Raw genomic sequence first — 12,892 nt, forward strand, 5'->3', positions numbered from 1 at the left:
CACGTCACGGTGGCTAAACTCGACAAGACATCTCCTTTAAAGAACTGGACAGCGTAAAAATCTCAGCCGATCTTGCTAGCACAGGCTTACGAGCTCTCGAGCGCCTTTTCACTGGCCCCTCTATTCCAAGCGGAAAGCGCGCTACCGTCTCCACCTTGGAGTGTGAATCCGTACAGCCATCTTCCTTGAACCACTACGTGTCGACGATTTCCCGCCTGGTTTCTGACGACCTCGAAGATCTCCGATTCTCTGATGAGGACTACGAGGACGACACGGAAAGATCGCTCGTGAGCGACTATGATGCTCTTCGTCCGCTGACTTCATTTCACAACCTTGAAACGCTCTGGCTGTGGTTTATCATAGCACTAGACCCTCTCGAAATCTCTGGCGATCAGTTGATTGAGCTCGTTCGGCACTGGCCTCGATTGAGGACGCTTGCCATCAGCCCTCTCGAGCCCATGATTTCCTTCGACGACCTCATCAAAATCATTAGTCTTCTTCCTCGCAGCCAAAAGGTGTGTATTCCGACGTTGGTTACTCCTGACGATGTAACAAGCTTCAGCAGTCCCACACGGACAGCCCCTTGCTTCAGACGGGTCACATCCCTGTATCTCGGGTGCGATGACGCGGCCATTCTGACTGTGGACGCAGTTGCAACCATGCTGGCGCGTGTCGTACCCCGACTTTCGGACATCTGTCCGGTCATGGAATGGAGCGGAGCTGACGAGTATTGGCTTGATGTTGTCAACGCGGTAATGGAAAAACAGGGCTTAGAATTGTAGCGGTACTGATCAGCAACTTCTTCGTTCACATGTTATGTGTTGTGCATGTAACATGTGTGATGATGTCTGTTATAGCAGTGCTGTCCTGATACTTAATGGCATGAGTCGGAAAGTACTTCTGTCGCAAGCAGTTCGAGGCAAGAGCGAAGACGCCAGCCGTGCATTGCGACTAAGGTCGAACTCAAAATAAGCAAAGCAGTGCACATCATGACCCACGCCACACGTTGTCCCACGGGTAGAGTTTCTGATGGCTTGTCCTGCGCGTCAGTTTCACGTCAACGTTCAACATCCTATCCGCAGCTAGACGCGCACATCTCCCCACCAGCTTTCAGAGCAATCGCTTGTCAGGAGCATACACACATCGCTAATAACTATGTCTTTCTCTTCACGCGCCTCCATCTCGTGCCTAGCGAATGAAACGCTGCTGGCCATCTTCGGCCACATCTACCAGCACACGCAAGACCCCTTCCTTCGTTTCCCCCTCGGTCATCCACCCCGTCCCATCCTCAACGTACACAGCAAGACTATGTTTCCGTATGCATGCGCCGAGGTCTGTCGGAGGTGGCTGGCCATCTCAGCTATGGACGCTCGCTTCTGGAGGCGCGTCGTCATCCCCATTGATGCTCCATACGTCACTCGCGAGGTCATTCAGACTGTTCTCGAGGCCTCGCGCAAGAACAGCAAGATCACCGTTGATATCTGCTACCGTGGAGCGCCACTCATGGATCCTAGCCTCGAGCACGTGCGCATCAAGCTCGCTATGGAGTGTCTCCGGCCCCATCTCTCCCGCTGCTCCGAGTTTACCCTCGGAGGTCTCTACCGCTCATCCACTGTGCTCTTAGCTCGCCTCTTTGAATGCATCGTGCTGCCCGAGGTGGTCGACTTGACACTCGCTTCTTCCATCGTTGATACCGACGAACGCTTTGCTCTGACGGTACTCGACTGCCCGAAGCTTCATCGCGTAGACCTCGACGCGCGTAGTCTAGCCGATTTTGTGCTTTCTAGTGCAGGCTGGAAGCTCTGGAAGAAATGCGAACCAGTTCTAAGCGCTACGAGCTACCGTCCTCATGGGGAGCTCTACCCTCTTTCCCCCGCATTCTTCGGTCAGGCTGTTATCACCGCTCACATGAGAGCCAGAGTCGCCTTCTGTATAGAAGATGTGGAGTTCTCCGGCTTAGACGCATCTCCTTCGGAAACTTCCGATCCCTCTCCGGCTGGCCTGCCAATATTTGTCGTGCCCAAAAGTGACGATGGTAATAACAACAACGAGCTGTCAGTATGCTTCTCGTGCATGGACGGCCTCTCGATCTCCCGCTTGCTCGATCACGTCGTGCCAAGCGCAAAGCCCGATGTTTCTATCGCCATCATGAGCAGTGATTTATCCTCCTTCTCTATGAAGCACCGACTCGGCTCTCGGTCTCGGCTGCTTCTGAGCGACGTTAATGACAAGGCTTCCCTCCTCGCCATCCTTGGCAATTGGGATGGGCCTGTCCTCCTTCTAAGCTACTGCCCAGCATTCGACGACAGCGTTCTTCGGCTGCTCAGGAAGAACAAGAAATTCTGTCCGAACCTGATCAATTTCATCGTAGGCGGCTGTCCTTGTACTCCACGTGCGCTCTCGCGAATGCTCAGAGCGCGACATCGGGCCGGGAGACGTGTTCATGGCGTCGACGTGACAGGAGATGTTATGTTACCTACTGAGGAAGAGCTGACGTTGATCGAGAAGAGCGTCGATGAGCTTTGCTGGTACGAAGCCTATCGCGCGTTGCGGGGAGGGGATGGAGGCGAGGATGATGACGAACACGAAGCCGACTCGGAGTCGGAGACGGGCCAGTTGTTTGAAGGGCTGGGAGGTTTGTTACCTACGTTCAGTCTGGGAGACCTTGGAACTCTATGAATAATGTCCTTTCTCTTTTGATTTATTTTGGAACTGCTAGACTTTTTCGGACAAGTGTGAAGTTAGTGTGCGAAGGAGTGGTACGTGAGAAAGGGGGTCCAGACAAAAATGAGCGAGCCGCCTTCCCACGCGCTCCTTATCCCGCTCCTATTCTCTTAAAGCTGGCCACGACTGTCCAAGCTTTCGCTACCAAGTCATACCTTGCACGAGGACATTACAAGGCACGCTATACCCACTTCTCACCAGTCCCGCTTTACTCATTAGACCAGAGCTGAACAGACATGGCTACAGGAGGAGAAACCTGTTATAGTCCAATCTCCTCTCTGCCAACTGAAACTTTATTCAGAATTTTCAAGGCCGTCTACGAGTGGGAACTGCCAACGGACTCTGGAACTCTGATGCAGAAACACGAGCGACGGAATGATCCATGCGATCTCGGGCTGTTTCCGTACTCGTGTGCATACGTCTGTCACAGATGGCTTGACGTGTTGACTATGGATTCGCGTTTTTGGAGATGGGTCGTCATACACATCGATGCTCCATACGTCACACGAGAGATCGCGGAGACATTCTTCCACGCCTCCCGCAAAAACAGGATACGCATCTATATCTGCTACAGCGGTCCTCCCTTCATGAACCCCGACCGCGAAAACAGACGCGTGATGATGGCCATGGAATGTGCCAGACCACACCTCTCTCGATGTTCCGAGTTTAACCTCCGGATCCTCTATCGTTCGTCTACCGTCATTGCAAGCCGTTACCTGGACGGCACCTATGCTCCTTCTCGGGGAAAACTCTCCCTCATTTCATCTATCACGGACAGCACCGAGTGCTTTGGCGCGATCAAACTCATCTGCCCTCGGCTTTTATGGATATGGCTCGACGCTCAAAGTCTTGTCGACTTCATCTTTACAAACACCGGTCATACCTCCTTTCCACAGTCCAACATCATACTCCACGCCACTCGTTATCGACCCCATGGCATCCCTAATTCGCTTTTAGCAAAGTCTTTTGCTCATGCAGTAGCTATAGCAAGAAGAAAAGTGATTGTCACGTTCACTCTGACCGACGTTGAATTTTCCCACAACGATCATTCTGAGGTCATCTCGTCAATATCTCTCAACACGCGTCCCCAAGAGGAAGAAGACCATGGTCGCGAACTGATCATCCGCCTCACGGATATGGAAGGACCATCCATCTCAAGTTTACTAAACCATATCATGGCAGACACGCTCTCATCGTCACTCATCAGCATTGACAACTGTGACCTCGCAGGCTTCGAGTTACACGACCGACTACCCTTCCAGTGCCGCCTAAGCCTAGATAACATCCGGAGCACATCAAGCCTAACCGCAATCACCAGCCAATGGGACGGTTCTGTCCTGTTGCTCCGTAGTTGTGCTGGTTTCAACCGCGACTTCCTGTACATCCTTGGAGAAGACACGAATATTTGTCCCAACATGAAAACACTCGCGATCGACGGTCTACATTGGAGTTTGGGCGAGTTGATACACATGTGTGAAGCGAGGCACAACGCTGGGCGGCGATTGGAAAGACTGGAAGTTGAGGGCGACATTCCTGTTGCCAGCGGGGAGGAGTTGGAGTTACTTGAGATGTATGTGGATGAGGTCGATTGGAGCCCTGGGTATGATTTGATGCAGGAGCATGCTGATATGGGACGGAGGGGGAGCTCGGATGAGGTTCAAGTCTAGGTAAAGAGTACATAAGGGGTACTGATCATCAAGGTTAATATACGTTTTTTTTTTTCATCTTTCTTGCTATTTATTTGTTGAACACTAAGCAATAACCAACTTTGTCTTCTTCCAGATTGCTCGCCGCAGATGCGATGTAGGTGTCTTTGTCGCCAAGGCCTGACGAAGCTCTGCCATCAACTGCGATGGCGCGCACTCTGTACTCTAAAACATGCACAAATCATAGCTATACCAAACATATTAAAGCGTTCATTGTTGCTCCTCAACAGACATGCGATACAAATCCACATGGAAGTCACGATCTTCCGAGAAATGTGCGATACTGTTTGTGATAGCTATCGCCATCCGTTGTGCACTGTCCATAAAACAGTTTTGTGTTCGTGTACTTGATGATATATTCACTGAATTCGTATATAGCGCCCTTCAGGATGAATGAGGTCCAAGAGATGTTGGCACATGGGAAAAGTAGACACTCCATTACTTGAAGCTGGACCAGTTGCCCAGCGAAACGTGCCAGTGACCGCCAGCTCGGGTTCTATTTCAGATACAATCACCACATGTATTCATCACAGAAAGTGGGGAAAAATTATAAGTATTATGGTGTGAGCGTACTTACGATCGTCACTATGGGCTACGATAGAGGCCCACCGTGAGAAAGGGAACATTATGAGGGTGGACTCGGGCACTATATTATAGTGCTTGGTCCGACAGAGAATTATAGACACGCACCGTATGAATGCCATGTATTATAGCCAACTATAGATGGTCATCCAAAGAGTCGTATTCAATGTAGACGCCCAGTGATTTTGCACGGTATAATTTCATATATTATAGAGTCTTGTCAAGTTAGTCGCCTACATTATAGAGGTCTGCTTCTCCAGCTTCTCTGCTTCATGCCTTCTCTTATGCTTCTCTGTCCGTCTTCTCTTCTCCCAAACCTCCCGAACCACTGCAAAGTGGTGTTCTATCAAATTCCGACAAACGAACCAACAGAAGCAGTCAGAGGGCCCGGATTGAATTCTAACTGTCAGTACTGTTAACATAAAGTGATGTGTGTGAGCTTGTTGTTCCTCAGCCAAAATAAGGTGCCGCGAGCGCTCTTTACATTAAGCGAGCATTAAATCGATACTGTTTTTGGAGCCGTTCTTAGGCTTCAGTAGCAAGTAATAATAACAAAGAAGTAAGTACTTGGTTAATAATTAGACACCGACCGTTATGTGTCCAAAACATATGATATGCTAAAATTTCAGGCGAGTGGCGATCAACGGGTACATTTGCAGCACCAACACAGAAGCAAGAGGCGAGAATGCCAAGCGCTGATCGTCGAATACCTCAAAAATGTGCAGTTTTACACCGTTTAGGCACACAACAGTGGCGTACCATTTTTAGCGCAGCCGCAGGAGTCAAAACACCGAGGATACTGATCGTCGTTTGCCTAAAGCGTTTCCGAAACACCCTCTTTAGGCTAGTGAGAGTGAAGTTGGTGTGACACAAGGGAAGCATATTCAAATATTCAAGCTTCAAAGCTCGATCGCGTCCGGAAAGAAGCACCCTTTGAATTCCTTTGGCCGAGTCCAGCAAGAGGTCCGTGCGTGCGCCACCGAGGCAAGATGCCTCTTAACATCACAGAGTCTGTGATGCGCCCGAAGAAACCTCTCTTGTTCCCCCCGTTCCACTTCGTCGTACCGAGGACTCTTTGAATGAAGAGTCCATCTGTGTTGTGAGTCGTCCATTATTTTATTAGGCTATCACTGATTCATTCTCATAAACCAATACAGAATCTGGCTGCCGAGACTAATGATTCCTAGGGCAATGAGCTTGAGCGCCCAATGAGCGCGGTGACCAGTGTACCAGAACATCTTTGCAGAGCATGTAGCTCAAGTTGTACGTCCTCTCTGTTTTCTTATCAGTTTACTGCTGAATCTCCTGCCCATTCATCCTATACCGGCGTTGCTTATACACCCCCTCAGTTATCAGCGTCAAGTTCGTCCACCCCTCCACACGACTCCAAGCCCCAGAAAGCTTGTAGTCCTGCTCTCGCCTCGCGTGATGGCTCAAAGACTCGAGTCTCTGACCTCAACTGCAAAGCAGGCACCGGCAAAGGAGAAGCCGCTGTTGAAGGTTCCCGCAAAGATTCCCGCAGCGTCGACGCCGGCAGAGCCGGGATCTCGGAGCAGAGTATATAGGTGAGTAGCCGCGGTCCTCGTTTTTGGCATTCCATTAATTGTATTCTTTCTATGTGTATCTAAAGTATGCGCCGCTCTCCTAATTATCACCTTCTCCTCACATTTCCAATCCTTGTATGCTGACTTGTGTACTCGACCATGTCTACACCATGTATTTTGATGCTTTGACCTGTACTATACAAGGTACCATCAAATCTAATAGAATATTGTCGTCTTGATCATGCATTGTGTGACTTGAGTATCATTATAGACCTGAGCTTTGCGTGTAATGCCATGTAATTTCGCAGCCCTTCTATCGTGCTCGATTGTATCAGCCTTACTCTACCATGCACGATAATATCAGCCTCACTCTATAATGCTGTATCGTGACTGGGCTCAAAATGTGAAACTTCGAGGTCTTCCGTAATGAAAGTTGGACCTGTCCTTCGGTGATATGCATTATGGTCATTGTACTGTAAGTTAATACATGTTTTCCGTGTACAATATCTCCCTAGTTTTTGTGATGTTCATGCTGCCCTTCCCATGAGTCGGTGTTCTTCATTGAAAATGCTGCTATCAGTTTCAGGCCTTTTGAGTCAAAGTGCGTTTTACCACTCCGCAGTCTTGCTACAATCCATTCCAAGGGCATGGGCATTAATTGCATGGGCGCCGAGTCCTTCACCGGGCGCTCAAACTATGTGAAAAGATTAGCTGATGGTATCCCACGCATGCGCTACGTCAGAGGTCCCAGCTTCGCATTTGCTTTTCCAGCTGCAAGTTCCAGAGTCCATCTTGGTTCCGTGCTAGTTTCGCTTTCAGTTCGAACTATGCGTATGATCTAAATCAGGCATGCTCACTCAGCTTCCTTCTTAGATCCTTCGATTACTTACGAAAACGTCCCAGGAATCATGATGCCTACACCCGAAGAAACCCGTACTTCGATTTCATCTCTCGCACCCGAGACTTTACTCGAGATTTTCAAGTTCGTACATGAATGGGCCCATGAACCCACATCTGGAGCGCAAAATTATGAACACAGAAAGCCAAACGATCACCACGATCTCAGACTGTTTCCATACTCTTGCGCCTATGTTTGTCGCAGATGGCTTGATGTGCTGGCGATGGATCCTCGCTTTTGGAGATGGACTGTGATCCACATTGATGTCCCCTTTGTCACGCAGCACGTTATGAAGACATTCTTTCGCGCCTCTCGCGATAGCTTGATACGCATATACATATGCTACAGCGGGGCGCCCCTCATGAGCCCTGAGCACGAGCACGACCGCGTGGCAACGGCCATGGAAAGTGCCAGACCCCATCTGTCTCGATGCTTCGGGTTCAATCTGCGAGCCCTCTATCGATCATCTACCGTTCTTGCGAGCCGTTATCTGGATGGCCTGTCTGCCCCTTCTTTGACGAAGCTATTGCTGACATCCGCCATTACGGACAGCAACGAGCGCTTCGACGCGACGACGCTCAGCTGCCCTAATCTTCGATGGTTATGGCTTGACGCGCAGAGTCTCGTCAACTTTGTCCTTACAAACACTGGTCATACTCCCCCTCGAAAATTTCCGCAATCCTACCTCATGGAACTCCACGCCACGCGTTATCGCCCTCACGGGATATCCAACTCACTTTCGTCGACATCCTTCGCCGAGGCTGTTGCTGCCGCAAAAAGAAAATCAATCTTCACATTCACACTCACCGACGTCGAGTTCGCCAATGATTATCGTCCTTCATCCAGCTCACCAACATCTCTTAGCACACATCCAGCCGTGGATCCAGATCTTATCATTCGCGACATGATCATCCGCTTCACAAACATGGAAGGCCCTTCCATTTCACGGGTGCTAAACTACATTATTCCCGAGCTCAGTCAGTCCTCACTCGTCAGCATTGTCGATGGCGATCTCGCGGGTTTAGAACTGCAAGTTCGGCTTCCTCCGCAATGCCGTCTCAGCCTTCACAACATCCAGAGCTCATCGGTCTTGCGTATAATCACTGATCAATGGGATGGTTCCGAGCTCTTCCTCTACAGCTGCCCCGGTTTCGACGACGACTTCCTGCAGATCCTCGCAGACGATATGGAGTTCTGCTCAAACCTACAGATACTCGCGATCGACGGCCGGCATTGGAGTACAGCTGCGATGATACGTATGTGTGAAGCGAGGCACAGCGCCGAACGGCGGCTGGAGCGGTTGGAGGTTGAGGGTGACATCCCTGGTGCTAGTGGCGAGGAACTGGGACTACTTGAAACGTATGTAGACCATGTAGACTGGATCCCGGGGTACACTTGGAGGGAGCAGGTTGGGAGGAGACAAGGCGAGCTCAGCGATGTTCAGCCCTAGGTTTCAACTACATTTAGCATCTAGAGGGTGAACGCTTTTAAGTTTACCACTAGGGGTCTGCTACTATACTGCAATAAAGAATCACGGCGTTTACATTTCTTGTGGCTTCTTCCGATTCTCGATCCCAACCCGAACGCCCTATTCAGATTCTCCGCCGTGGCCGTATCGGGCGTGAGTTAGCCGGCAAGTTCCAGCGAAGCTTAGGCGTCGGTTCTGAAGCTGAAGGAGCGCGTGTTCCCTCGCATTCCACTCTTTTCTTCATTCCCTTCACGTCCCGTTATCGACCCATGTCGCTCTCGCCGGGTCGTTTTATCTCTCCAACTAATGCCTGTCTCAACGTTGCTGAGCTTCAGTGTCTCATTGCCCGCCTTGTGGACGACAAAGCCGATCTCGCCAAGCTGGCCTGTGTCAGCAAGTCGTTCAAGGATCCTGCCCTCGACGCGCTCTACGCTCATGTCGACTCGCTCGCGACATTCATTCAATGTCTTCCGTCAGACTTGTGGAAGCGTAAACATAAGCGATCTGAATCTTTCCGATGGATTGTACGTGCTCTCCGTGCCATCCGTCACTAGTTCTCATGTTCTGCCCCTTTGACAGGCTTTCACGCGCGAGATGATGCCTCGCGACTGGAGCGTGTTGCAGTCATACGCGTCTCGAGTTCTTAGCATCAATGGGATCTATCATGAATACCCATCTGGCTGCTTGACCCTCTCAACCGAAGTGTGTGAGGCGCTCTGTCGATGTCCTATGCAGCCCCTGTTCCCAAAGCTGCGGTCACTCAACTTGAGGATGTCTAGTGGAGCCCATTTGCGCATGCTGGTCCCTGTTTTCCTGGGTTCCCAACTTCGCTCTCTGAATCTTTTCGAGGGACAACTTACCCAGGATCGCCTTCTCAAATACGCTCCTGATCTCGCATCGACCTGCCCTTTGATCGAGACGATCACTTTGTCTAGCACCCCAATGTTCTCAGTGCCTCCTAGGTCTGAAGAGCCGCATCCCGACATGTCTAAGGCGGTATGTTCTTGGAGAAACCTTCGCTCTATTTCGTGCGGACCGGTGGACATTGCTATGCTCGCGTATCTCCGCGAACTCCCTTCCCTCCGCTCCTTGACTGTACACGTCGGCCCAGAGTCGCGTTGGCTTTCCTCAAATAAGCCAGTGTTCTTCAAGAAACTCTGCTCGCTCAGCATCACCGCCGAAGTAGCCGAGGCGGCCGTTCGGGCGCTTGACCGTCTCTTAGCAGCTCCACCCCCTAACTCTTCGCGCAATCGCCATTCAGACGTCCATAACATCAAATGCTCATCGCTCGTACTCTCCTCCCTCCTTCCCTTCGCTGTGTCTTTGCAAAATCTATGCTCGGGCAACCTCGTCAAGTTATATTTGTCGAATGACGTCAGTGTCATCAACCGCGGCGATCCCTTCTCATCCACACACCTTGACGCCCTTCGCGCCCTCACGTCGTTCAAAAATCTCGAGTACCTCAAAGTCTGGTTCTGGGAGGACTTTCTCGCCGTCTCTGCCGACAACATTCGCGACCTTGTTCGCAGCTGGCCGAAGTTGAAGACACTCTTTATTGCCCCACTGACAAAGCATCTCTCGCTGTCCGAGCTCATCGAAGTCGTGCGCCTCTTGCCTCATGCGTGCGATGTTACCCTGCCAACCATGGTTGAGGACGCAGAGCTCAACGCTTTGAACGCCGGACGCACGGAGATTCCCTGCTTCGTTCGAGTCAAGCAGCTTAACCTGGGTTATTCCCGCGCTCGCGATTTGGACACGGCGCCCGAAACGGTACAGGCCATGGCATCGTTGCTATTCCGACTTGTACCACGGCTGGAGAAGGTGGAGCCTATACAGATATTGGGTGTGGAGGACGAGAGGTACTGGGACGAGGTCATGAAAGCGTTGAGGTTCAAGCAGATGTGAGTCTGTACGTGTACTGTTAATAGTCATTATGTTTATAATGTTCTCTTAGTTCTTGGGACCTGCACTGCATTGTGAATTTGGTAAACAGCCATTCTCGATCGTGAACGGATGAAGAGAGCGTCATTCAGAAGTACTGGGAGATACGGCATCACCAAGGGGCATCATATAGCACGGGCGCGCGTGGTTCCCACGAATACATCGGCATGAGGGCCAAGCTTCCCCCTCGTACTCGTACACTACAAGTTGACCGGCGTTGGATAGCAATCACAAAGTAGGGTACGTTTACGCAAATTGTCTATTCTCGGTTCATGCATCGTTACATAGAACCATTTTGCGTCGCGAAAGTAAGGCGTTTTTGTAGCTTGCACTGACAGAGATAAGTGCTTGAATGTCTGCCTGCTCGATTTAAGTGGCCGATATGTAGAAGTAGTTTTCTAGGGCATAGCGTAACGTCATCGGCCGTCAAAAATAAACTTCCCCAGTCGACGTGATCCAAGAGCCTAATAATATTGTAAGGATACTACACGCTCCGCAAGATGCACATCCGTTGGGGTCATAGCGTCCATAACATCCACCAGGTCCACCCGGTGCATGATGCGATTAATCGATTCCTAAAATGGTAAATATCACCGCTGCTTCTTTTCGCCGCGGAGTCTACCTCGTAACAAAAGGTAAATTTATTGCAGATGTATGAAGTTCTACATTTTATTCCGAATCTGCGACCAGCACACGTTCAGTCTCGAATATGGCCATTCACCGTACTTTCTCAAAGCCTCGAGCAATATTGACTCCAGAGCTCTGGAACAAACACGCCATTGATGAAGTTTCAAGGAAAATATAATACTCAAGTCTCACCAGGAAGCTCAATAACCACCCAGCTTGGTGGTGCGCCGGATGCCCATTGGTGCTGCTTTTTGCAGTGTCGACGGATCGCTGAGCCATCACATGTACAATAGTGACAGAAGGCACATCTAAAACGCTTGACATGGAAGCTAGAATGTCGCAAGTGCAAAGTCAGTGAAGACGATAACGTGCACTTCTGAGCCGTAGTTACGGCACACGACGCACTGTTTTCCTTCAATGTGGCTCTTGGCAACTCTTTTCTGGCGAAATGTTGAGGTGCAGTTTAAGAAGGTACAGGCGAAGCTCCCTTTATGATTCTGATGTAATATCATAAGTGGAGAGGAAATAACAGATGGTACAGAAATAGTTGACCTGAAAAGGGGGAGCAGAGAAGAAATGAGACATTGTGATATCGACGTGGTGGTCGATGTGCTTGTATAGAGGAGCAGGGGGTAGTTTATATGGCCTGAACTAGTGGCGCTGTCGCAGCAATGGACAACAGATTGTCGCTTCGTGTACTTCCCAAAGGGTGTCGGGCCTTCTGTTCCTTGACCGGCCCCAGCGTGAACAGAAAGCTATCACCTCAGCGGGAAACGCTGGAGGAGTGGACCCGGGGAAAAGGTTCGCATTACTGCCAGGACCGGGAACGGATTCGGTTTAGTATTGCCAGGGGGTTTGTTTGTGTATTACCGTCCAGGGAGCAAGCGCCCATTGAGCGGGCCGGGTTGGGGGGGCTTTGTCAACTCATCGGCGGATTCCACAATGCGTGTTTGTTTGTCCATCCGGAGCGTTCAGCCGTTTTGTGTAGCGCCCGGATGGATAGGTTATTTACGTAGCTTCGCACGAGCCCTCAGCCCGCCAATGGAACTTCATCGACCATCGTCTGTAAGAGACGCAACCTCGACACCTTGATGTCGCAAGTAATACGCTCGCTGGGTGTCCTCGCCTTCTGCATTGGAATGTCGTAAGAGGGTAGTTCCCGGCATCCTCGGTGCTGACACAGGGATTAATTCTAATACTGGACTCCAATCATCTGAACTTATCTGTTGAGGGGCATGGGTCCGGACATTTGTTTGCGAACGTTAAACACAAATGTCTCCGGGTCCGCAGATGAAATAGGAATCAAGAGCGGCGTGTAAGTTATTTCCCAAAGGGAATCGGACATTTGTTCCTTGACAAGCTCCAGCGTGAGGGTGATTATCATCAGAGTCTTGCCCACCGG

The 12,892-nt window shown here is 50.5% G+C and overlaps 4 protein-coding genes across 4 annotated transcripts; all 4 read left to right on the forward strand.

Moving 5' to 3' along the window:
* Positions 1-1,155: 1,155 nt before the first annotated feature.
* CONPUDRAFT_154034 (uncharacterized protein) lies at positions 1,156-2,679 on the forward strand (the record flags this gene model as incomplete). Its single annotated transcript, XM_007770629.1, has 1 exon — positions 1,156-2,679. The coding sequence occupies one exon, from the start codon at positions 1,156-1,158 to the stop codon at positions 2,677-2,679; it is 1,524 nt and encodes a 507-aa protein (XP_007768819.1).
* Positions 2,680-3,173: 494 nt separating this feature from the next.
* CONPUDRAFT_154035 (uncharacterized protein) lies at positions 3,174-4,391 on the forward strand (the record flags this gene model as incomplete). The annotated part of the gene is made up of 1 exon (XM_007770630.1): positions 3,174-4,391. One exon carries the CDS (start codon positions 3,174-3,176, stop codon positions 4,389-4,391), a length of 1,218 nt encoding a protein of 405 aa, XP_007768820.1.
* A 3,001-nt stretch (positions 4,392-7,392) lies between these two features.
* On the forward strand, positions 7,393-8,904 carry CONPUDRAFT_165620 (uncharacterized protein; the record flags this gene model as incomplete). The annotated part of the gene is made up of 2 exons (XM_007770631.1): positions 7,393-7,403; positions 7,460-8,904. The coding sequence occupies exon 2, from the start codon at positions 7,465-7,467 to the stop codon at positions 8,902-8,904; it is 1,440 nt and encodes a 479-aa protein (XP_007768821.1). The 5' UTR covers positions 7,393-7,403; positions 7,460-7,464.
* A 287-nt stretch (positions 8,905-9,191) lies between these two features.
* CONPUDRAFT_165621 (uncharacterized protein) lies at positions 9,192-11,176 on the forward strand (the record flags this gene model as incomplete). Its single annotated transcript, XM_007770632.1, has 3 exons — positions 9,192-9,446; positions 9,502-10,823; positions 10,877-11,176. 3 exons carry the CDS (start codon positions 9,192-9,194, stop codon positions 10,929-10,931), a joined length of 1,632 nt encoding a protein of 543 aa, XP_007768822.1. The 3' UTR covers positions 10,932-11,176.
* Between the last annotated feature and the right edge of the window lie 1,716 nt (positions 11,177-12,892).

Source organism: Coniophora puteana (genome assembly GCF_000271625.1).
Source record: "Coniophora puteana RWD-64-598 SS2 unplaced genomic scaffold CONPUscaffold_6, whole genome shotgun sequence".
NCBI lineage: Eukaryota > Fungi > Basidiomycota > Agaricomycetes > Boletales > Coniophoraceae > Coniophora > Coniophora puteana.